At 45.9% G+C, this 26,794-nt stretch overlaps 1 protein-coding gene across 21 annotated transcripts in view; it reads right to left on the bottom strand.

The window, feature by feature from the left end:
* Positions 1-2,014: 2,014 nt before the first annotated feature.
* The window catches only part of PMCA (plasma membrane calcium-transporting ATPase 3), a 489,190-nt gene continuing 464,410 nt past the window's right edge, over positions 2,015-26,794 (bottom strand). For 13 of the 21 annotated variants that reach the window (XM_084603051.1, XM_084603080.1, XM_084603668.1 and 10 more), the window contains one exon: positions 12,892-20,240. In XM_084603051.1, coding sequence (XP_084459177.1) covers positions 19,698-20,240 — 543 coding nt within the window. In that variant the 3' untranslated portion in view covers positions 12,892-19,697. Of the gene's footprint in view, positions 7,046-9,624; positions 9,655-12,760; positions 12,830-12,891; positions 20,241-20,349; positions 25,148-26,794 lie in introns of those variants that run through there. The other 8 variants (XM_084603432.1, XM_084603549.1, XM_084603513.1 and 5 more) reach the window with 6 other exon arrangements.

A 26,794-nucleotide genomic window follows, 5' to 3' on the forward strand; every position in this document is an offset into this window, starting at 1 on the left:
CGTGCGCACGCATGAGCAGGGAGCGGGGAGCGCGGGAGGCATCGAAGTGCTGACCGCAGCGCCGCTGCGGCCACCGCGGTGGCGGCATGAATTGACGGCGCGCCCTTTCGCCGCGAACGCCCCGGCGTTGACGCCACAGTATATTCTAGGCACTATAACGCCACCTACCCCTTCTAGCCACCATAGTGCCGATGTCACCGCGAAGTGCGCGCCGCTCGCGACGGAACACCCGCGCGCACAGCTTTGAATTTCACGTGTGTAGACGGAACATTTTTTTGGGTAACGAAATTTATTCTCTCAGGGCATCAGTCCGATATGTGATGATGATTTAAGAAATGATTAAATGAATAAAAAATGTAAGCGTAGCTTTTCATTTACCTATTGCGTTCACACCTCATACCCAACATTGAAATTGCAGAGAGAACCTAAGAAGAGATTGATCGCCGTTTTTTCTTTTTTGTTCTTGCTTTTTGATTACAGCAGCATAATATTTCCTCGCGATTTTGCTTTACAGTTTAATATCATGACGAACACTTTTGTTCGTGGTGCACCTTTCGACAGTGCCGCGGAGGTTACAGGAGGCGTGGTGCGGTACCCGTTACGTGGGGTGCCTCGATACCCTACCCGTTACGGATGTCGTGGCGATTGCAAGCACTGTGCGGTTGTAGCGTGCGTCATCAACGAAAACTGCGCGTGCCGGGGGCGGGGAGTAGGGGGCCTCCTACATCATTGGAAAACTAAAGTTCTTAACAGCAACAACAACAACTGGCATGCATTTTATACCTCCGTACCACAAGCTTGGGGAAAGCCGGCGGGTAATGCTGCCACTCAACGGCAAAGCTTTAGTAAAGGAGGTCGTTAAGAGTTAGGATTTTTTACTGTTGCTACTAATGATGAAACAGACTATCGTCTGGGACAAGAAACTCTTGAGCAGCTTCAGCAGTGGGTGTAAGAAATGTTTGGCGCGGAACGATACAACGAAGTTCCATTCTCAACAGTATCACGGGCCTCTACACTCAGTCACTTCGACTTTTTCAGCACCTTAAGAACTGATTTACAGATAAATATGCTTATTCAAATCTGTAATCGGAAGTTTTGAACATAATTTGGCTTTGTGGTTCCGAATAGACCCCGCATTAGAAATCCGGTTCACAGATCCACGAACATTTTTTTTTTTAATTTCGTCTCCGTTGAAATACCGCTGGAATACGATGCTGCGGCTGCGCGGCTTTGTTGCTTTTCTGGCGCTACCTCCTTTAAAAGGACAATGCCACTCGATTTTGCACAGCGTATACCAGTACACGGCAGATTTTACAGCGCGGAGCGCGTACTTAGTGGGCCCCAACCAGCGTGCGATTCCCTGAGTCAGAAGTTTATACGGTTTCCTCCGCTCACGGGTGATCGTCTTATTTTAGCTTCTTGGCGTCTGTACGCCAATGGCCCCATAACAAAACGAATTTCAGTTACATTACTCTCTCGCAGCCCATATCTCCTCCTCTCATCATTCTCCCCAGGTTCTCCCAGCAAGCGGTACGCTTAGGTTTCCTTCGTGATTGTGGCAGTCTTTCTCGCCGCCCCTGCGCAAATTTTTATTCTTGTTCACATTCGTAGTAGTCGAAGCATCGCACGAGACCACCGAAGTCACTAAATGAGTAAATCACACTCACTGGCACAACAAAAATGGAACGCAGAAGGAACACAGCGGCCGCAACATATACGGCGTCTGCTTCTGCGCCGCCCCAGTATTAGCTCCCGTCGACCGCCAGGTGGCGCCACATGCCTCAGCAAACTCCATTGCAGGTTGCCTATCTTAATCCGTGGTACAAACTAATGCCGTGACAAAACGTTCCGTTCATAAACGAGTACGTGGTCGGGCGACCCTTTAATTCAAACTTCTCATTCCAAAGCCAGCAACCTACAGCAGAAGGACTAGCTGATGAGTGACCAGAGCCACAGTTGTAAGGCGCGCAAGAAAGTGACTGGCGCCCCAGTTGGCAGAGACAGACAAGACCCACACAAGAGCTGGGTAACTTTATTTTGCAACAGAAGATGAAGTTGATGATTCATTTACAATGGCGTTGAACAGTCATTATGATGCAGAATGTTTCAAATGCAAAGCACTTGCCGCGACATACCACTGATAAGTTGTTGCATAAATTACCCCTGAAAACAAGTGCAGGCATGCATTCGTTATAATTAACACAGTTTTACGTCTCACTAGGTTTTATATTTTTTTTTCAAAATTTTCACTTTTTTTCACTTCTATAGGACATTCACCTCATGAAGTGCTCCGTGAGGAAAGCAAAACAACATTTGAATAGGCACGTAGATCAATGTTTTTTTTTCTTTTTTTTTTAGAAAAGAAAGAATGTATGTCGACGCTCAAAACAGCCGCCACAAGCACGCAGGCAGATCGATATACAGAAAAATTCGCGATGTGAGGAAAAAGAAAACGTAATGCTTAACAGGGAGAGTGACAGAGTTTGCTTTGCAGATGATTGCAGTCGTGAGTTCCACCATTTAAAAAAAAAAAAATATCACCCAGACTTTCCAACTTAACCACGATGGACGCCAGACACTTAAAGGCGAAATACATCTATCTTCTAACACAACTGTGTGTAGCATTTAAAAAGTTCAAATGGGCCCTAGAATGGTATCGTTTACCGTCAAGATGCCTACGGTTGCTACAGATAGCTTTAGTGATATCTTTAACCGTTCCAACCGCGGATCAGTACATGCGCAAAACTACAAAGCTTAGTTCCTCAAATGAGATCGACAAAAAAAAACAAAAAAAAAAAACAGGGGAAATAAAAATAAATGAAACAGCAAAATAAGAACTACATTGCATGAGCATAACAGCAGTGTAACCGCAGCTGGTAATGATAACGCTAACATTAACGCATAGTTTGCGAGGTGCGGCGGCATGACTGTCGACGTCAATGCAAACGCATTGCCCGAACTACATTGCCAGAAACTCGGAATACCCGTCAAAATTAAAGAAAGTGCGCATCCCTAGAGGTATTGAAGACACGTTTATGATGACCATCACCAGCCTTGCATTGACCGGTCTCTTCCTAAGACCACAAAGTCGCACGTACATCATTCCGCTGACTCCTCTACCACCGGCAACACATGCCGGTTATCGTGTACTGATAGCGATAACATTAAAAAAAAAAAAGCCACGCTAAGCCCGTCAGCTATCTGTAAGCGTGTTGAAAAAGTTACTGAACAAGCTACAAAAAGATGGAGCGCAAGTGAAAAGACCATGCTGAGAAAAGGGATGAGAAGCTTTGGGAGAATTGAACGCACCAAGGCTGCGATAACCAATTTTTCGTGACTCCCGCATCACCCCAGAAGCTAGGCGCTGAGCGTGCTTGTTTACAATACGGCGAGACCCGGAGGAAACGCACCGGGTGAGCGTAGCGCGGTCAAACGCAAAGTGCACGATGCGAGTTCCCTGCTCCTAACAGAGGTGTGCACGAACTGCTGATGCTCGGAGTGCGCGTAGCTTCCGAGACGGTAAAAGAAAGCGTGCAAGGCAGTACCCAACCTTCTTTATGGTACTTCCAGCTAGTCTATGTGTTTGAACGGCGTACCCCCTCCCCCTTTCATGTGTTGCTCTGCTTGGGGAATTAAGGTGTTAAGGTTACCACGAATGCGCAACCAAATGTCAAGGGCGAAATGTGGACCGGCGAATGTGTGCGTGCGTCAAGTGGTTGCAACTGCAGTTCACTCGTTTCACTAGCCGTATGCATGCGCTCCCATACTTGGACTGATACCTGCACAATTTCAGTTTGACCACTTCATCTCGCCTGCCCCTTATATAGCACGAGGTGTAGCAGTTGCTACATTATCGCGACGCCTGCATTCCGCGCCCATGCAACCAAAAGGCACAAACATCTAAATATATGTGCTGCTAACACCGGTCTCACCCGACGCACTGCTCCATCTCCCGTCATGTACCGCACCTTCTGGCAATGCCGGACACCTCATTCACGTAAGAGCGCATGAAAATAAAAAATAGTAATAAAGCTCCAAAGTTTTAACCATCTTCACCGCCCTGGTGCAAACTCATCTCTCTGTGGTCTGACATGTTCCGGCTTAACCTTAATTTTTTTCAAACAGCTTAAATGTAGTGCACACAGAAAAAAGAAAAAAGAAAGAGGCATGCGCATGCACAGGATAAATGAGAATTGAAAATTTGAAAATTCAGAAAAAAAAAAAAAATCTCAGCCATCCTGCGAGTGAGTAAAAATGAGAAAGCATTCTTGTTTTACTGAGACTTTTCTCCGATAGAGAAAAACCCCGTCGTATTCGTTGTACAAGTGCAGAGCTGATGCCAGCGTTGCCGACCAAATAAATCTTATTCGAAGTGACAAAAAGGAGTGACTTTCGTGTTATAGAGAGCTGGTTAAGGTCAGGGAGGTTAGGCATGTATATCTCTCTGTATATTTATATCGTATATATGTATATATATATATATATTTATATAATGTATATATGCAAGGAAAAAGAAAAAAGGGAAGTTGGTATGTCCACGAAGCACTTTCTTTCCTCTCCTCTGCAGCAGCTTGCACACATTGCATTAGATTTTTTTTTTCCTTTAAGACCAATAAAACTGGGACCTCGTAGATACTGGGCGATAGAGGAAAGGCATTCCTCTCTCTCTCTCTCTCAAGGATCTGGAAAAACGGGAGCAACGCGGGAAGATTGCTACAGGGCAAGGTCGATGGCTATCGCATCATTATCAGCACGAGGACGCGAGGTCATAAGGCATGAGTGCGGATGTGGGGAGGACAACACTGAGTAAACATTTTTAAACTTTTCGTCTGAAACTTTTGTACGCGTCTTCGCCTATGTTACTTCCAGGGAGGAGTGCAACTGCACGTACACATGCATACACACTCGAGCTTGCTTTCACCTTTGGGGACTAAGGACTCGCGGCAGACACGACAGCTGGTGTCTACGTAACCGTTGCCTGGTCATGGCGAAAAGGGAAGTTGGGGAGGGCAGACGACCTTGTTTTACACTGGGGACAAGCAAGGATGCGAGAAAAACAAAACTATGCATTTCTTTCAACAACTGTAGTTCTCAACATGCCAAAACTACGGAGTCCAACACAAAAAATAAAATCGCTTGTGCGAAGGTGAGGCAGGGGACAGCTTGAGCCTTTTCTTTTTTCATTGTTTATAAGTGGCGTGGTCTCTACTACGTTTTGCTGCTACACTGCCAGCTCTGGCAGAGTACTGAAAAACTTGCTACTACAATATTTGTTTTTAACTTAACGTCCACATTCTCCCTCTCTTTTCTTTCACTCACTCTCGGCATTGCGCTAAAATAAATGCTCGTCATATATTTATATATATATATATTTATAATATATATATATATATATATATCTGTATAGTATTTATATTTGTATACGACTAACTTACAATCCAGCAAGCATTGCGAAGTAACTAACAATCCCGTCATGCAACAGCCCTGTCTCCATTTCATTTCTATGCGAACAGATGCAAAATAACAAGGGGGACAGCAAAATGATTAAAGAAATTTACACCAACACATTTTAGAGGAGGTAATAAAGAGGTGACGCGAATCGAGAAGGAGAAAACAAACACAACAGAAAACAGCAAGAAAAAGAATAAAGGTCGCTCGTACGCCTTGGCAGCATGCATAAGCACGTCCCCCACTGCCCCTCCCAAACCAGCTTAGAATATGCAGAAACTTAACGAACCTCTCTCCGACAACCCAGCAGCACACCCAGAGGTTCAACGTAAGCACCCACACATATGCACATTCACAGAACTAACGTTGAAACAAGCCACCCGTTCTCTGGAGCTGTCAATGGCATTCGAGCATCCTTCGCTTTGATTGAAGGCGGCCAACCATCAGAAAAAGCAGCAAGGGTTGCACAGCATCGCCGCTTCAGCCACCTAGCCCACAGCACTGGCTAGGTACTCCTCAATGACCAGCGCCACAGAATCTTGGGGGGTGCCTCAGCACAGTCAGGGAACACAAACTACCACCAACGGCCACCAAGCTGAATCGCTCTGCTGGGGATACTAGTTCGCCAGCTGACTGCGTTGTTTGCCTCGGGAAGCCGCTCGGAACGTAGACGAGTGTTGAGCTACTAGGTTAGAGAACATATTAAAAAAAAAGCACGGCGAAATGACCAGCTCCACGTTCGAACAAGTAAAGCACGTGCCCGCGTGTACATCGACGCAGCTGGGTGAGAAGACACTCCAAAACGCAAGAACCACTCGATGCCTTGCGATGGCATTCAAGCTGTACTCGAGCCAAGGGACACATAACCTTATGCACCTTTTCCCTTGCATTTTTTTTCCTTAGCCTATCCACCTCCAGTCACCACTATACTTTCTCGTTCATGGCATAAGAAGCCTGGCCTAAACATCAACATGCACACAGACACGCGCGCAGGGTGTCTTGTCGAGGCGCGCCTGAACATAGCGGCCAAGGAGCCGACCAGTGCACTGAGAGCCAAGAGAAAGAAGGGGAGGCATTACACGTGCAGGTGTGCACTCCAGCGGTAGTGCGAGCAGCGTGGTGAAGGGGTAGCCGGGTTCACAGACACGCATTACAATCGACGGCGCAGCGCCGCTATCAACAACAGGAATTGTGAGAGAGAGCGAGACAGACAGAAAAGGAAAAAAATTAAAATCATCATCATCGTCGTGGCGGTGTGTGCGTCCAATAACTGGGGTCTTCTTCACACAGCAGTCTCCACACTGTGATTGGATGTCGCGTCGCCTTCCTTGGCGGCCGCAGTGGGCGACGACGCCTGTTGCGGCTCCCGGGGTGGGGGTGGTGGTGGCGCCGCCGACGCCGCAGCCATCTCTTCCTTGGGCGACACTCCTCCGGCTGAGGTGGACGTGTGCGGCTGCTGGTGCTGCGAGTGTAGCTGAGGCCGCACAAAGCCCGTGCCAGATGGGGAGGCCGCCGACGCCTTCCGTAGGAGCGCGGTCTGGTAGGCAGGATTATTGCGAGCGTCTAAGTTACTGCGGAAAGCATTCACTACTCGGATCTGAAACAGGCCAGAAAAAAAGGGCGGGGGACGGGGGATCCAGGCGAAGACGGGGCGAGGGGCCGAAAAGCAAAGAGAATAACACGGGAGCCAGGAAGGCAGGGCGGGAGGCAGGGAGAAGGAAGAGAAAAGAAACAAAACAAGGGAGCAGGGGCGGGGGGGACAACAAAAAAACGTGTGAGTACCAAACCAAAAACAAAGAGATAGAGAGAAAGAGAGAGAGAGAGAAAAAGTTCAAAACAAAATGCAGCAAAACAAACATGAGCGAACCAAATGAAGCTTCGTAACCAAACAATGCTCGCAAAAGACAAACCAAAAGTAATAAAAAAAAGTATAAGAGGCAGCGCAGCCAGATAGCAGCAAAAAGGCGGAAAAGAGAAGAGAGTTTGTCGAAAAAGGCAAGGCAAAGCAGTTGCAGCAGCACCCATATATTGGTAAGAGAAGTGGCAACCAAACGCATGGCTACTGTCTCGCTCGGGCTAAGAGATGTGAATAAACAGTTGCTAAACCTACCAGACAGTGCCAAGGGGGGAAAAATGAAAAAATGGTGCGTGGCAGTGAAGCGCCAGTGCACAGACGTTGCACCCCCAAAAGCTACGAGACACTAGCTCTACAGACAAGCATCCTACCATAAGTAGGGCCAGTTTGTGCTAAAGCTCCCCCCCCATGTCAAATTAAAAAAAATAATAGATGGGAAAGCAAGCTGCTGAAGAAATTACAAGTAGTCGCCTGGCAAAATCAGAAGCTCAAAGGAGAAATGTGCTAACAGATGAACTACTTGGATGTACACATACCTATATAGCTTGCAATCACTGTGACTCAACACTTGCAATTTTCCAGAGACCACAAGCAATTAAAATAAATAGAGACTTATCACCAAACACCGAATAGGCACAGCCACCATAAATAGCTGCACAGAAGGCTCGCATGCACATACCAAAAAACCACATGCATATGCAGCAGGAGTGGACCCTATGCCGTGCAGCACACTCCATAGAAAAACTTTGGTACTGCCGTGGCTATATTATCCACTGCTGCTATGGCCAGCACACTTGAAAGGCAACACACATAGTGAACAAATATTTCCAAGCAGCAAAGTAGCCCAAAAAATTAAAAAAAATCAGGATCCCCAAAAATGTCAGCCTAGAGGATCTAGAGGCAACTGGAGCTCAAAGTAACACAGTGCAGGCTTACGCCAATGTCCTGATGTGCCTTTCTCCTTGTCCGCATTACCACTGGCTTTCAGGGTAAGCACTAACAAACAAAATGAGCAGCCAAACAAGTAGAAACAAAGGCAAATACGCCACACTAAAAACGCAAAACCAAAGCATGCACACGTGAGTCCGTGGTTTTGTTTCCTGCTGTTTTGTTGCTCAACAAGACAGAGCTCAGAGAACCAAGCTTGGTGTTACACGCAGCATTTTGTCCAAAAAGGTCAACAACAGGCAGAGAACAAAGGAGAATCCCATATGAAAATGTCTACAGTCAGTTTGTGACAGTTGTGGTGGTGCCTGTGGTGAAGGTTGTAGGTGTTGTTCCTCCACTGTCCCGCGCAGGTCTCCTTGTCTGAGATTCTGTGGGTTGTTGATTGTGCCAGGTGTTGTGTGTGTCTTCTTGAGGATCTTGCCTCGGTGCCGTCGTCCCAGTTCTCACTTTTGTGGAGGTGGTTGTAACTGCACCACTCACTTTCATATGCGTGGCAAGAACAAAGTATGACAAAGTTTCCGTATTTGCATCCTCAGTGTAAAATGCGCGTGCTGTTGGTCACATCAGGTGAAAGGCAGTGGTAACTGCCGCAAAACAGCCAAGACAGCAACGAACCTGGCACTAAACCCAGTGATGTCTGGAGCGCCAACACGCAATGCTACGCAGCTTCTGAGTATGGGGGTCCAGTGTCTTGTAATCCCTCATTTCTCTAAAGTGAGAGGCCTTTGAAACCAAAAAAGGGCAGCTGTGTTGCCTTGTGTATATGCAACCGGCCAAGCGCTGTACCTTGTTCACACCTTGTTGTCTCATCTTTTTGAAAGTGTGAAAAAAAAAAGGAAAGTAATGGCACTGCACACAGCCAGCACATCACACAAAAAACAACAAAGAGAAAAACAAACCAAGCCACACCAAAGCAGCACTAGCAAACGCGAAGCTCCATGGCTCAACTCACATCACAGCAGGCATCACTGCACACGCTAATGTATGAAAGGGACAGACTGCACCCTCTCTCTCCTCAAGTTACTGACACCACAAAATGACAGAAGGGAGCAAGGAATAGAAGCCTGCCAGACTGGTTACACAGCAGAGCGTTGAGAAAAAAAAGTATATAAAAAAGAAGCCTCAGGGAGTCCCGACCAGAGCGTAGCAGCAGTGGGAGCATGCAAAGCACGACAAGATCAAACGTCGCCATCACAGCAGCCTAACTCCTGGGCGGAGCAAGCAAGCCTGCCGGAAAGGCAGCAGAGGACGCGAGACCGGTCAGCCAGGAGAGAGAGGAGGGAACTGTCCGCTTTTCAAGGCACAAACAGAGAAGTTCCATGCCAAGTTGCTTCGCAGTAGTGCGTGCCTATAAGTTGAAGGTTTCAACTTACTTGTTTCGCCAAAACATCAGAATGATAGGCCTGCATGCGTAAATGACAAATGGAGTAAATGACACGCTCTCAGAGGCACAGAAAAGAAGAAAGAAAAGAACAAAGGAAGTAGGAAACAATATTACAAACAAAAGGACTGAGCCTCCTTTAACCGACATGTCTCTCTTGTATTCACTAGAAAATAAAATAAACAAAGGGAGTCAAAAAAAGGAAACTACTCATTGGATACAATGTTGCTAGCTGTAGTGAAAAATGCACAAGAAAATGATCCCAGGTGCAGTGTTGGAATCACACATAGTGAGAGAGAAACCCTATGCTTGGTGTTAGGAAAGAGCATTCAGTACGTGGGAGCAGTATTAGCAATGCTGATGTACATACACACAGCCATGCTAGTAAGCAAACTGGCAACCTAAAGGCATGGTACAAGTGAGCCACTGGATGACCAGACAAAGCTGTTTGTTTACTGACTCAAAAAAAAAATTAAGTATGAAAGCAACATGGGCCACTTGTCAGTGCTCCGGTCCACAAGCCCAAAGTTGGTACATGACTGGCCTTTCAACTATCGAGGCTACTTCACCAAAGCCAAAGGAGGGAACATTTTCCATCTGGAGATATCACTGAAAAAGGCCTTCTATTAGAAAGTAAACTAATTATAAAAAAAGAAATGATTTGAACATAAATGACATAATTGTAAGAAGAAAAAACAAAAAAAACTCAACCTAAGCAATGAGGTTATGATTTGTTGGACTTAAGCTAATGCACTCAGTTCCCAAGAGAACATGCGAATTTCTGCTACTTCCTATGTCAGCTCAGCTCAGCTGCTACTCTAAATCTGAGGGGTGTGAATGTGCTAAAAAAAACTCATTTAGAACACACATTCCACAACAATCAATCCTATGCACGCATACCCAGCTTCTGGAAATGCTAAAGTCAAGCAGTGCACAATGCAGTTGGTCTTGTCCACAATGCAGACTCAACTCTAGCTGAAAAGCACTAAAAAGCCAAAAGCATGGTGCAAAAGTCACATTACCACGAAAAACCACAGATGATTCAGCTTCCGCAATCCCCTCTTTCTAATATTTTTATAATTCAATGGCTGTCAAATCTCGCAGCACTGATTTCAACAAAATTTGCAGCAAACAAATTTTTTGTCACCTAATAACCAAAAAGATTACAAGATTACCACGTCCTCAGTCTATTCACAATCCCTTCTAACACGAATACTTGAGCAAGCTAGAAAGGTTTCTGAACCACAGTAATTTCTGGAAACACACAACCCTTCAGGTGAGCATCATCATGCCACTTAATGAAGGCGTCATAGTATAATTTTTACCTTCCTGAAATTGGCCTTTTTTAATGCAACTATACTGCTATTTATTCAAACAAGCAGCACTGTGCATGAGAAATATTAACAAAATGTTCGATATTATGTGCCCGATGCATCATGGTGGACTAAACTAAGCTTACTTAGTAGTAATGAAGTCATGACTACATGTGTGCTACAATGTCCACATGTGCTTCGCATACTCTGCATATGCCATGAAAAATTGCCATACAACTACCGCGTTACAGTGCATTCTCACAGGTGACTTGATGTTAAGAACTGGTACTTAACCAGGAAAATGGTTTCTGCTAGTGTCATCTGCAGACTCCGTGCTAACATGAGCTTGCTGCATTCACCATGAGCAGATACTCGAGCAGCCACAACTTGCGACAAAACATTGCAAAGACCAAAGGCAAACGAAATAACATAGCTGTTCCAGTCAGCATTATCAGAAACATGCAAGTAATTATTACAGACAGAAGTACAAACAAGGCTCCCTGAACCAAACAACTCAATGAACAGAGGTGGTCGGAACAAATTTTTTTGTGTTAGCTGAGAAAAGATTGAGGTGAGGATGTATTCAAAGTGAAGCCCTGCTTGAGAGGCCACTTACCAGGGGGTCGACACTTTGAACACCCCATCTGTATGCACAACACTGGCTGCCCCTTTTTTGCTTTATGTTTCACTACTGATGCTGCTTTGTGTCCAACAAAAAAAAGAAAGCAACACTTGCAATAACCACTTGGCACTCACGTTTGCCACAAAGCATACGACAAAACAAAAACGACAAACGCACTGAGAAAAGCTATGAGGCAACATAATGCAACTGTACTGCAACAATGTGCAGAACCAAAATCAAATGCAAGCAATTAGTATCCAAAACTAGTCAGGAGGAAAGCCCTGTACACATTAACCAAAAGTTCATGCCAAGCACAAGAGGGCCCCACCAATTTGAGTTTGCTCCACAGCTGGTTGGCCAGTAGCCAAATCTCCCTGAACGTGGGCTACTGACATCAAGTAAAGGGCACTGAAAGCAAACTCAAGGTCGACCCAACTTGTAGCGTCTTCCCTGCTTGTTGCAGCTTGGACTAAGAGGAAAATTTGTACACAACTCAAGTGGTAGCTGTTTTCCAACTGCAGATGCATTTCTGCTGCCTCGGCTTAATTTAAAGAGTACATGTTTATAATGGGCTGCTAACAAAATACAAGCGCATGACGACACTGAGTGCTTGACCTATTCACAAAAACCATTAAGTGCCAAGCCACAACTGCACAGGGGAGACAGCACTCTCACATCACACATACGAGGAGGAGAAACTCACTTCACTGTCACTGCACAAGTACTAACATCACCCGAGGCCAAAACCAAACACTAGCCGACACATGCAGCTCACTGACACCCCAGGGGAAAAAAAAAGTACAAGCAAACTAGAAGAGGCTGATATGCCTGTTTCTGCAGGTGGTTTAGTCCAGCTTCAACTAAGCCCCTCTCAGGTTCAAGCTGCAAGCAAAAGTCCAATGAGCAGCAATTGAGGGAAAGTTAAAAAATGCTAGCCTTAAGAAAACGATTGGGTTGCACAAAGCACCTTAGACTGCGAGAGAAGCCAATTATTTGTTTGTCGACAGTAAGCACTGCAAATCCAGGCACATCAGCTGGACCCGAGGGTCGTTAGTATAGTTCTAGCACTACCAATCAACCAAACAGCTACAGAGTTAAAAAAAACACAAAAATCAGATGTTGTATGGACAACGCAGCAGGCACAAGGTGCAGGACAAGGAAAAGAGGGTTTCCAACAGCTTAAAGAGTCTTACAGCTTGATCTGTTGCACTCTTGCTGTAGGGAACTGGAATCAATCGATCCTGCAACTCTCCTCCAATCACCTTGGGAAATAGCATTGGGAGGGGGTCAGTGTTAACCCAGCCAAAACGGCAGACAGTCACGCTCTCGCTCGAACCCCTCCCACAAAATACACACATCCACAACCCTGCACCAGAAGGCCTGATCCCTGCTTCTGTAGGGCCACAGCTTTGCATTCATTGCTGTCTACGACGTGGTTAATGAGGACTAAAGATTACCAGAAGAGCGACACTCCACACGCCACTTGCGCAGCATGCTTCTTGTCTGTGAAGCCAGAATAACAACACTCGCTGTATGTTGCATCAAGTAATCAGTGTTGTTTTCAGACCAACCTCAAGACAGGACCTCATTAAAATGAGGCCTGACTTGTGAACATACAGTCATAATTTCAATGCTTGGTGCACCTGTGTTGTCCACAAGTGTGCCCTGCCACCGGCTGCTACTTATAGTGAATACACTATGCCAAGCTCCGCCAAAACTACACCTAGCCATCCTCACATATTTTTCATTATTTTTGATTTTTCATTTAGCAGTCACTGCAGCAACTCTTGCCCACATGCTAGTGCCGAGTATGCTCCTAAGCACAACTGGCGTTTCCACTGCAATGTCATCACCAGTATTCATTTCCCACACTCCTGGCTCAGTAAGGCATGACCCCATTCTGCCAAGTCTTTGCGAAAAGTGTCCAGGTGCCTTGAGCAACATATGCTTCGTCTCACAAGATGTTTGCAGCACTGCGAAAGGCAGGAAAGCCCTGGCCCATTCAGGATCAGTGGTCTCACCCCTGCGTACTATAATAGAAAATTGTGCTCCTATTATCACCCCTGCCAATTTGGGGAGAGAGGGGTGTGTAGGAGCAGACAATTGCCTATTGTAGTGCGCGTGATCCTGATTGGACAGGGGTGCCTCTGCCTTTCGCAGTGCTGCAAACACCTTGTGAGACGAAGTACAGAGGCTCTCTCCTGGAATCATTCCTTGATGTGTCGGTACCAAGTATGTGGCTGTCAGCAGCAAGGGTTCTTGCAATCTTGCCCAGAAGGTGGGCGTGTGTTTCTGGCACTTGGTACAAAGCTTCAAAAAAATGCAGAACACCACAGATATATTTTAAAGAAAGGAAGAGAAAACTGTATTACCCTTGCAAACATATAACACGATGACTTTTTAAAAACGTGATGCAAGTGTGAAGCATTTAGATGCCTACTGACACTCAGTGGCTATGAAGGCCAGTTTGGGCGATTCAGCACAAAATGTGAAGAGCTCTTATGGTGCTTATTCCCCTGTTCTTGTCTAAAATGAAACATAAATCCGGCAATGGCAAGAGCAAAGTGCACTGTCATTTTCAAATGAGTTTCAGAGAAGCTGCCATCGGGCTTGTGCCAATGTCAAGTGCCCACTGATGTTCCCACACATTTGGATAGCCACTCATCAGTATCTAAGATTAAAGTCCAGAAAGGTGTTAATGAGAAGTAAAACCCAACTCTATGTGGTCTTTTTTATTGCTCATGACACCGAGCGTATGAACCGGAAATCATATCCAGTGGAAACTCATCATTGATGCTGCTGTAATGTTGCATCTCTTGTGTGATGGTGCCTGACCAGGAGTTGTCAAACTGGGAGGAGAACGCACTGCTACCCTGGCAACAGGTAGCAGTGAGTAAACAAGGCGCCATGTGCCAGAGTTTTCCAGTTTAATAGTATACGGTTCTATCGTACCTCTTCTCCTGTACAGAGCTGCACTTGATCACCATCTCTTTTGTACATCAGGTTTCCCTTTGCCTGCCCAACCACAGGAAAGAAACAAAGGCTCCCTTTCCACATTTTTTCCTTGTTGAAGCATTTGCTAGGTTACACCTCGTGACTTCATATTTACACTAAACGCAAGAAAAACCCACACTTTACGAGAAATGCAGCAAGTCGTCTTTGTGCACAATAGAACAACTTTATAACAAGGCATCTGTAACAATCCACCAACGCGTCAATAACTCATGTCAAGACTTGAACAGGCAGTCTGTTAGAGGTCTAGAAAATAATAATAATGAGAGTATTTGTAAAGAGAAAAAATACCTGACTACATACGGCACCATACCTTGTGACCAGTTGCCATGAGCCATTCATTAAAAATATCTCGCATCTCAAAGCGTCACCACACAAAGTGCATCCTACAGGACACACACCCTCTCCTCCTTAAAAATCATAAAATGACAAAACAACTTACAAACGAAAATGCAAGTTTTACATGCTCTCTTGACTGGAAACAAGACAAGAGTTAGAACTGGTTTTGAGTTCCAATGCCTTGCCACCATAACAAGCAAAACCAAGGTACAACATCTTACAACGGTGCTAAGGTATTGCTTCAGATGCAAGAGCTTCTGCAAAAGACCAAGTTATTCTCACAAGTTCCTCTAGGTCTGTGTTGGCAAACACATGCTAGCCAGCTATGGTATACTGCTTTGGCTACAAGATGAAAGCTGCGCGCAAACTCCGCCTGCTGCAAACAGAATAGTGGTTATCCGTTCTCTGAAGCTAAATGCCAGTTAATCGTGCATGCACATACTTGGCCAGTCACACAAGAGCATATAGACATAGTGCGTAGGATGGCGACGCGGGGGCGTCAATGGGGGCCAGGGCTTGGTCAGGAAGAGAGCCCTACAGCATAACCAACCTCATGAAAAGCATTTCTTTTTTAAGCTACTGCACAGCCTTTTCAGTCAACCATATCTTCAGTGTCCCTTCTTCCCCACAGTAATGTGCAGGTGCCGCGGCAAGTCCGCGAAAGAGCAAAAGTGGAAATAAAATATTTGTACTCATTTCTAAAGTTTATACTGGCCCACCTACAAGTGTCTACATTGTTTGTTCGTGCTCTGTGACCACCAAGATGCAAACACACATTTAATATACAGAGGAAAGAAAACAAATGCGGCCCATGATGCCCCAAACATAACCCACAGGTTGAGTGCATTTTGCACCTCTGAATATGCACATGAAAGAGAAAAACACATGCCCGCGCTGTGATGACAATGGAAGGAAGGCAAGAGGGATCAGGAGTAGGGTAGGCTGAATGACTCTGCCACGGTCGAGAGAACTGCTTCAACCCAGAGTTACAGGAAGACTGGTACTTGATTCTCACACTGCAAAGCCAATTGCCTCCCCAAGGAACATTCTATACCTTAGAAAAAAAGCTTAAGAGAGCCTTTGAGGAATGCAGAAAACGACCAAGCGGGAACCACTGCAATGTCAGACAGAGCAGAAATGCAGCCGTCACCAAGTATGCTTTCTATTCAGGGCCATTGAAGGCAAAGAAACGAGATGTCCGCAGGGGAACAGTGAGCCAAGATCAACGAAGGCTGTGTGGCACGAGTTCAAGTGGATGCCTTCCAGCACTAGGAGGCCAGACCAAAAACTGCACTGTCCCAATGGCAACACCAGCAGTTCACCTGACAATGAGTTTTGCACCCAACTTGGCCGCCTAACTCCTCAATCTACATGCAGCTACACTGTTCCAGGTTACACTAGAGAGCAGCCAAAGATGTGTGCAAGCATTAGCCCTCTTTGTCATCATTTGTCAACTGCAAAACCACGAGCAATTACCAGGGCTTCTGTTTGTGGCTCAAAAGAATGTGGCATCAAACACCAAGGAGCTAGCAGACAACCAAAGCCACCCGCAACGACACACCAAATGTCATTGGAGGAAAACATGTGCCTCGACAAAATTGCATATCCGTCTCCTCCTTGTCAGTACTTCCTGCGCCTGCCACTGCGTTCTTGGTCGCATGCTTTAAATGCATGACTAGGAATACACCGTTCTACACAGCAGTGCACACACTTGTGCACAGAAGGAAAGCAATGGCACTCCATCGTACGCAAAGCAGGCAGAAATGCATACCGGATGGCTTTGCTCCTACAAAGTTACAAAAGTCTGAAGGGCAGCACACTTGGTTAGGTCTCTTATCCTCTCTCTCGCACTTGTTTACAGTTCTCTTAGTGCATAAACGGTAAAATCCTTCTGGAGAATCGCATGCCCCGGAGACAAGAGGTCTCGCACCCAAACGACAATGACCAGCACTACACAGATAGTGAGGGTATGGAGGGGTACAAGAAAGCTTACATGCACTTTACATGTGCCTGAGAGGAAATATCAACTGGAGAGAAAAGCAAAGGGATGTGGTGCACTGAATGCAGAAAAGGGGCTGGACACGCACAGCAAGGGGCTCTGTTGTTTCAACTTGTGTGTCACAGTGGTTTGCATTCGTTTCTTGAAACACCTCGTGGTCTGCAAGCACGAATCGCCCCATGACAAATCATGTAACGTCGGGCTCACTTCAAAGGCAAACATTAAAAGGATCAACTGGCAGCATTATTAAGAATATCACGTCTCTCCCTCTCTCTCAAGAAAAAAAAGATAACTTTGACAAACCATGCAACGTCGGGCTCACTTCAAAGGCAAAAATTAAACAAAAAGAACAACTGGCAGCATTACTAAGAATATCACGTCTCTCCCTCCCTCTCAAGAAAAAAAAAAATATAACTTCAATTCCACCCCTTTGACTGCTCTCTCTCTCTGTCTTGAAAAAAACAAAAAAAAACACACACACCTAAAGAGCGGTTGTCGTTCGTTTATTAAAGGACCTGGGGTGCTGCGGCAGAAAGAAAAGAACAGACAACAGCTAACAATGCAAGAAAGTGAGAGCGACGCACTGTAAACAACAACGGCTGTGCCACCAAGGAAAAGGAAGGCATTCACAGCCTCCAGCAAATAGCAGGCAACATGCCCACATATATCTGTACATTTGCGCAAACTTCCACATGACGGCTCAGAAGTACACCAGGAGGATAAAAGAGGACAGAGGATCTCAGAGTGCACATTTTGTGATGTGTGCTTGAAAATATCACACTTTTTAAGTGCCTTTTGCACAAGGTCCAACATCTAACAGGAAACAACGTGGTGACTCCTCCGCAAAAGCAAAACGGAGTGGCCTGAACTGCTGCCCAAGTAGACGAGAAACAAGGCAAGACAACTGCAGAATACTGGACTGAACAGATGATGAGGCTCCAAACCAGAAGAGAAAAGAAGCTCAACAAGTTGCATAAACTGACATGAGTGATCGACGACGAGATGGCAAATGGGTAGGGGTAGGGGCAAGACTGCGGAGCTGAACATGCAAACAGTCAAAGAATCACTGAAGACACACTCAAGAGGGGGAGTGGCAAACAAACGAAGCCAAAAGAACTCTTTCCCAGCTCAGTGTCTGTGCTAAACACATAGGGAAAAGAAAGAAAAATGTTTGAAGCACAGTCAAAGAAGGTATCTCTGGCGTTAAAAGAAGTTTCGGCAACACTGGACCAATCGAAGCCGATGCTAATGACGTGCGCACTTTCTCCTCTCCAGCATCCAGACACAGTGGTCCTCTGCAGAGACCAACTTTTTTCCCGGAGGCTCTGGGCTGCACCAGTTCATTTCACGTGTGTATGTCTGCTGTTCTCGTTGTAGAATTCTTGCAAAGAACCTTGGCTGGGGAAGGCGAGCCAGTGGGGTTCCCAGCCTGTCTACAAGGGCAAGATGGTCGGGAAGGTGATTGGCAGTGCCTCCACGGAGAGCAAGAAATCGGCAGAGCATACGGCGATAGTCACTGGAGGGCCTGAGAGCCCACACTGCATTACGTATCGCCATGCTGGGCTGTGCTCGGGGCACGGCCACCATCCCTCAAGGCCAGAGCTAATACCACGTGGCTGCGGCTTCATCGCACCCATAGAAAGCCAGCGGTAGCACAGCCAATTGTGCCCTACACACAAACAAGCAGCCTATTGGCCAAAACTGGATGGGGATGCTATACTTGATGGCTGCTGCACTACCTGCACTACCGTATCTGGAAATTTCTTATACTAATGAGTATAGATGCATTGGAAAATTCCTATAAATGATGCAGCTATATCCCTGTCAGTGAAACCTGTGCTTTTTTTTTTTTTTTCACAATGTGTAGTGGATACGCCCAGGGGAGAGGCTTGGTGAAATGTGCTGAAATGCCTGCATAATGAAGCAGCTACATGTGAGTAGCAAATGCAAGCACTGACTAAAACTGGTAGCTCAGGTATGCCCCTAAAATGGGGATGACTCGGGGCTTTATAACGCGAGTGAATACACAGACTGTCTACTTGCACCACTTGCCCTCCATTCCTAATCACAATAGGCCAAAGGCCAATTTTTTTACCTCAACAGCCAGAGCAAGCACTATAAGTGCTACAAGTGATGCGCGGGGAAAAGATGTGTGCATCACTTTGTTGCTAGTGCATGCAGACTGTGCAGCATGGCAGATGAACACAGTTCAGAGCTTGGGGAAGTCAGTGGTCTACTCGCCTACGAGAGAGCACTTGCGGTTTTACTTGAATTGATGAAAAATGCCCTTAGGCCAGAAGCCAACACGTGTCTTCCCCATTTCTCCCTATAGGACTGTTTTGAGGAGCACAAGGCCGGGGGCAGGCCCTCAATGGCAAAGTGCACTGACAGGGGAAGAGCTAATGGGAGCCCTGCGTTATGAAGCAGGTACAGGCCATTTAAAGCACATCAGATCCTAACCAGGAACGGCGTGTAACATGGAAAGCTCGCTCCCAGCAACACCTGTATAAGCGAGAGCCGCAGCCTGCTGTGGCATGTACTGCAAGGGGTGCCTGCCCAAAGTTGGGCAGTCAAGCAATGCCTTCGATGTGTCATTTTCTTTTCCAGGAAGAGGTTACGCATTTCCGACACCCACTTGCCTCATTACGTCCTACATGCACCAGTGGCCTCAAGTCGGCCGTGCCGCCGAGCGTTGGCTCCAGCGCCCGCGCGAGAGCCCGACTCTGCGTGGCGCCATTGCCGTGCCAGAGACTACTGGGACCGAGTGGGGGGCCCTTCCATCAGATGCTCGTCTCATGTAGCTTGCTCACAGGCGGTTCGGAAAGCAGGTTGTAGCCCTGTGTGAGCGGGTTCGAGAAGCTTGCCCGGTTGTTGTTGTCTGGCGCACCAGCCACCGGCGAAGAGGCCGAAGAGCTTGACGACGAGGCACTGAGCGGCGAGCGCGGAGTCGCTGGCGCCGATGAGTTCCGCTCGGCTACCAGCGGGGCAAACTCCCCCGACGACGGCAAGTGGTTGCCGCTGTTGAGGCTCGGACCCCGCCGCAAGAACAGCAGAGCATCCCTCGCTGAGGCGCTGCGGCCGCCGTTGGCGCCGACATGCTTGGGCGATGCCATGTCGGCGCACACCAATGCCGATGGGGGCGGCAGCAGCTGGTCGCTCTGTGGCGACGGGCTCTTGGCATCCTCATCGATGAAGCTGATGTCGGACATGGGTCGCGTGCCACCCGGGTGGCTGCGGGAGCTGTGCAAGCTGTGCAGGCTATGAATGCTACGCTGGTCTTCCATGTCCTCCAGAGTGCTCTTAAAGGCTTTCACTACCCGAAGCTGCGTAGTTGCACCAGGCACCAGTTTTGCACGTTTCGAGGGGAAAGAAGGGACGGCAAGAAAGAGAGGGGGCCGGGGGGGGGGGGGGAAGAAAAGTGAGAGAGAAAAATAAACAAAAATAAAACCAGATGCACAAGTCACATATACTGACGCCGCACTTTCCCTCTGTGCACTGCCTCATCTGTGTGCTGCTTATTAGCTTAGTTGGCAGTTTCTTAGCACTGTTGACAGCCTTGCCTCAGGAATGTTATGAACTACGAGCTTGCTCCACTTGGCAATGTTTGCAAACAAAATGCTCTCTCAGCGTAAGTACGGAGCCACTGCCAACACTGATCTAGGCTCTTTGACCATACAAGGCAAGTGCACCGAGGAGAAAAGAACAGGCACCTTCACTACAAATGTAATGAAACCTTCTTTTCAGTCCCTGACCATTTCCTCAAAAGGCAAGTGTCTTTGCAGTGTTAACTGTGGCCACAGCTGGCAAGCATAGCGTTAGTTCTGTTAGGCACACCAGTAAAGCGAGTGAGGGAGAACTGTTGGTTAGCAGAACTCTGCCTAATGCAGTGTCGGAAGCAAAAGCTGGCAAACAAATGGACAACTGAAAGCACAAAAAGAGAGATGAGGCAGCAGAAACAGTGAGACTAAGACCTCGGCTGCATGCAACTCTCTCTGCCATAAGAAAGCAGAACGAAACAAAAAGGAAGCAACCACAATTTTGCCGTCCCACAAGTGCAAATGAATAAAAACAGGTGTCTCGTACAACGCACGTGTAATATCAGTGACCAGGATGACCAAACATCACTGATGACTTCTAACTTTGCAAAGCAAGCATGGCTGTCAGTAACAAATAATCACAGCTCACAAACACTCCATAGTAAAAAGAAACCAAGCAACAAAAAGAGGAAGAATAGTTACAGAAATCAGTGTTCAATTCATGTAAGCGCTGAAAGCAAGTAAAAGGCAAACAAAATGTAAAGCGTGCAAGCCTACAAGTTATTGACCAAGATAGTTTATATGACGAGCAGTACGGAATGAAGAAATATATATACATAAAGCGTGTATAAGCACCATGCATGCCTTCGTATTGAGGATGCAGTGGTTGTTAGTAGGTGCGCAGGCTTGTCCCATGGCACTCAGCACATGGATGTGGTGGTGGTATCAAGTTTGACAGACCTCTTTCCCACTAACACAGGTGACTACATTTTTTGCTTGTTGATATTTGCATGTATTAGGTACTGTGATCACCATGTAGCCCAAAAGCAAGGCATACGGGCAACTGGGAAGTAGTATGTGCCATGTTAATGAACTGTATGTGTTGGCATAGACCAGTAAGTATCGTCAGTCGGGTAAGTAGGTGTTGTCACGTAACACGTTGGCAGTGTCCTTCTTGCGACTACAGGCAGCGCAAACAAAAGAGTCAAAAAGTATGGCAATGGCCAGCAAGTTCCAGCTCATGTGAGAAAAAAGAAAATCTACCCACACAGCTCTGGGAGAAATGTGCCAGTGTGTGTTACACATGCCTCAATGCATGATAGCTTTCACAATGAAGAGCAGGGTAGAGGGATGTCCTCATTCTTCAAGAAAACAAGCAACAGAAACTGCCTGCCAGGGCACAATGCCTCTGAACATTTTAGAATGATGCAGCAGGGCAAAGCTGTCTGTACTGATTGCTAAAGAACACACTTTTTCCCACACAAGGAAGCGTGGGCTTTTCAGCAGCTTTCAAATTACAGCCCTGAGCAATTGAAGGGTTCGATAGAGATCACACTGTCAGATGAAATAAAGATTCCTTTTGAAGCAATTCACTGCGCAGTTGTGCATAAGACCTGGGATGGAAAACAGCATTTTAACACAAGAAGCAGAACTAATTTCAAGCTAAACTGGCTCAGCAATTAGTGGGAAGGTCACTTTTTTCCTCATTTAGTTATTATCAACAAAACCATCTGTACCCAAAACCTAGAGAACATTACAAGTTGCGCTAACTGAGTGGGGTCTATTAGTTGCAAACTGTGCTCATGATGCTTTGGCATTCAGTACGCCGCTTGCTGCATTCACTAGTGGCAGCTGTTTATTACCTTGTCAGCAAAATGATACCCAGCAGAACAGAGAAAATCCAAGTGAAACGAAATACTCTGCTTGTAACCTCACCAAGTAGTCTGCATATGCAAATAAATGGCTACTATATTAAGCAGCATTCTTGACAACATGCATTTTGAAGCCTCTTTCATCACTGCACAAGTCATATGAAACTAGTAAAAATTTCTGCATTTTAAGCCACGACGTCAGCAGCACAAAAATAGGAGAGCATTCTTTTTGTCCCTGTATGTCAGTGTGAGGAAATGGTCAGGAACGAATTTGGAAGGGCTGTGCTTCTAAGAGTCTAAAAGAGAAAAGTAACTGAAGAAATGAAAAAAGATAAAGGTCATGAAAATGAGCAGGTAGAACTGTGTACTAAACGAGTAAACTAAAAGCAGCGTGGGATGCACCACTTTGAAGAGCATGCGGAGGGACTGGAAAATGCCAGAAAAAAAAAAAGAAAGTAAATAAATAGGATTGGGAGAAAGCAGTCTGGATAACAAGAAACATTTATGGAGAAGGTATGACAGAGGATAGGAAGGAACATCAAACAGGGAGAGCGAGAGAGAAGACAGAGAGATGCAGCAGCCTGCACAACCCAATACTCTCTTCGAGAGCTTGTCTTGAGAACTGAATAGAGAGCTCAATGCCAAAATGGCATTCTCAATCCATTTTTTGCTGAAAAGCTGTCCTCTTCAACTTCAACCCTATGGTGCCACTTGTAGAACACTATGCCTTTATTTCTTGTTTGCATCTTCACCGGAGCTCTTGGACACGTCTTCAACAAGGTCTCTCTTTGCAGCGCACATCCTTTTCTGTTTTGCTTTCACCATAGAGGCCTTTTTTTATTTTACTCTTCTCTCGCACAACTTCTTTGAACCATGCGGCTTTGTCTTACAGCTTACATGTGTTACCTCCTGAAGCTTTGCTGAACGCTGAATGTTCTGACCTTGCAGGACATGTGCGGGAGATTGCCTACCATTGTAGAGAGTAGGGCACAAGTGAAAAACCACGACGACAGCAAGACGAGGCAGATAAACTAACAGGGAAAAAGGAATGTAAACAGCAAATCACACGAAAGGATGGTCATCCAATGGGGTGTAATGGTGGCAACACATTTCACAAGAAAAATAAGCTGACAGGAAGGAGTAAAAAAGATGTCTGCAGTGCAGTAGAAGGGCAGAAAAGAAGTGACAACACAGTGCAGGATCCAAGGGGGAAGCAACGGAAGGTGTAGTAGGAAAACCGGAAGAGAGAGAGAGACTGCACCCCACCACTCAACCCGCCTGCTCTTCTTCGACTGCGCAAGATACGGATACCGCAATCAGCACATCTGCCGATGACGCGTTCCCACCGAGAGATGCCAGCCCCCGATGGTCAATCATGATGGCAAAAGTAGCAGGAAACTTCATTTTGATGAAGAGAGGGGGAAGGGGAAAAAAAAAGAAAGAGGTTAAAAAATGCGAAACTCGTGACTGCGCCCCGTGCACGTGTGCACGCAAGGGGTCAGCCATGCATCTGCCGCACGTGGCGGCGGCACCACCTGACTCGCAAGTTGCACTGACTGGCCATGGCACACCATACAGACATTAACTGAGCACATTCATGGTGGGTAAGAGGTAGCCGTTTTGAAGCCCCAAAGGAAAATGGGTCGTTTCAGGGCAGCTTTCTTATTGTTAACGAGCTTCTCTTTTTTTCAGCAGTAGAAGAAAGCATGTTGAGGTATATAAAGAAGGGTACTTTTAATATTGAAAGGTCACATATCACTTAAGGTGACAAGTTTCAAATGATGTTCACAATACCCAATACAATTTCCAGTCCCAAATGATCACTCTGCCATGCCCAACACAAGTGCCCCCCATCAAAAAGGGTGCTCCTGAAGAGAGGACCTGTCACTAACAGTGTATGGTCCTGCTTAGCTGGAAAATATGTATCGTAACTCAACCTTTTTCAGGAATAACGAAACATGGTCATAGTTTCAGTTGACAATTGGGAATACCAACAAATGAGTAGACCAACAAGGTGACGCCAAGGTAACACTCCCAATCTTGAGGCGTCACACAAGTATTGTTGCAGCCCGTTGCAGTTATATGAACCTCTGTAAACAGCCAACAACTATTGACTAGAACAGCCTAAAAGAAAACAAGAAAAGCAAGTATGAGTAGACAATTATTCTAAAGAGACAAAATTATCAAGCACTTCACTGCACAGGGGTCAGAAACACCTCAAGAAACTCAAGTCATCACTTTGTATTCCATTTAGACAACTGCAATTCCAGTGTCTTACACATAAGAAATTTCATTCTCACCAAAAGTGACAATGACCTGCTCTTCTCTGTGCTGTGAAACAAAACGCATTTAAAGGACAATCTTCCAGGTGATGTAGCAATGTAAAGAAATGACCCCAAACCTGTACAGCACAACAGAATGATGAGAGCAGTAACAAAACTTCACATGCGGTCTTTCACGCAAAACAAAAGTTGAAGCAGGCATGGAGGAAAAACTACATTTATGTCTTGCAACACTGACAGGCAATGTCAATGTAGAATGCCACAGTGCCAATGAAGACTCGACGACAAGGAACAACGAAATGGGTGCAGTCCTCTCTTCAAGAAGTTGGTGATGCCTTGCACAGTGCTCAATTATGTCTCGCAAAAGGATTTTTAACACTCATGAGCTGTAATGAGCCTTCCATGAGCGGGCAGCCACTGCTGGTGAGGTGTAGACCACATCGTCAGGGCCTTGGTGACTTGCAGCCGAAAACCGCCGAAGCTGTGCTAAGCTTCCACTCAGCAGATCCATGTTCTCTCCTGACAGCTCAGGAGGTGGGCTCTGCAGAAATACAGCCACCCGGCACGAACCAAACACGTGAAGGAACAACGAGGATGAACGCTTCACAAATACCATTGATTTGCATACACAAACTGAAGAAATGGCCAATCAGAACTGGCTGCAATTAGCTGTGCTAGTTCTCCAAGATTCATAGGCCTGTTCCAACTTCCTTCAGAAGCAGTGCACAGGTACAGTCTAGAGCAGCAAAAGTTTGTGGAATGTTGGCATATAGAAAACCAAGCCAATCACTCACAGTGCCTGTAAATACTAGCACACTCCATGCACTCATAATGGCACAAACTTTTGCTGGTGGTAACTGTACATAGTGCTAACGACAGTACAGACTCTTACTGTACCTCAGAAGCTAAACTACATGGAGAGAAGAAAGCATTTCATGCTCCAGATTTACTTTCAGTGACCACACTGGTTAGCAGCACATTTCTGAAAGGAAGCAGCCTGACTTGTTAGGTCAGAATGCAGTTTTCTATTTGTGTCTCAAAAAAAAATAATAAGAAGAAAGCCAGCTCTCAAGGTTATTCACAATGTAGAAATGAATAATGTATGAAAAGCTATTAATGTGCATGCCGAACTCCATCCCATTTCAGATTCTTCATCACATTAGCCCCCCCCCCCCCATTTTTAGACCCCAGAAATAACAAGCACTGAAAGTTAGCACATCAAAATGTACATCTAGAGCACTTGGCAAGCTCCCATAATTAAATGAAGTCTATCCAGATGCAGTGGCATTTTAAACCATTCCCCTGCTGCAAATTTAGCCTACACGCACTGGACAGAGTCTTTCTGCACTTCATTTTAATTTCACATCTAGCTCACTGGATAGCTCGCTAACAAGGGAAACCGGTAGTTTGGGATAAAAGTGCCTGCCTGATCCTTTGCACCTCAAAAACCAATTTCAGGACATGTTTGTCTAAAATGCTTAACGAGTCCAAAATGGTCCACCTCTTATAATGAATTATTACATCAAGAAAGGTGAAAATGGGACAGAGGAAGACTAAATGAGGCCACAACTGAGGCTTGATTCGAATGGTGAATAGCACAGCTTCATTCTCCTGTGGTATGTTTAGCACTTACAACTCCAGGATCAACAACAGAATTTTTGAAGATACATGCGACAAGTTGTCATAATATAACCTTAGTGCAATACTCATTTATAGGAATTAGTCTCATCTATACAAAAATGCTGTCTCCAAACCTTCACAGCAGAGCATCACCCTGAATTATTTATTATTCTTATTATTACTTTTACTTTTGGGGAGAAAAGGGGGTGGGGATTGAACCTTGTAAGAGCAGCCAAGGGGAACAAGATAATTTAGCAGATATGCTGAATTATCTTGCAGATATGCAGAATTTCCAAAAGGGCCCATGTTTAAAAAAAAAAATGCAGTTTTGACTAGGTCAAAATTCGGGTGTATATAGGGTGCCTCGATGCTAGGCACCCTAGGTCATGGCCAGTCTCGAGGGATAGCGCACTCTCCCTCGAGACCGGCCGTGACATAGGTGTGTATAATAGTAGCGGCTCCCGCGGCCATTAAAGTAAACTGCGTCTAAGTTGCAAATTTTTAGATTGTTGGTAAATGCACAATCAGCTGGAAAATAAAATTAGTTGAAGACTTGCAGCAGCGAAAA

Source organism: Amblyomma maculatum, chromosome 1 (genome assembly GCF_055883805.1).
Source record: "Amblyomma maculatum isolate TAMU_Amacu chromosome 1, ASM5588380v1, whole genome shotgun sequence".
NCBI classification, from domain to species: domain Eukaryota; kingdom Metazoa; phylum Arthropoda; class Arachnida; order Ixodida; family Ixodidae; genus Amblyomma; species Amblyomma maculatum.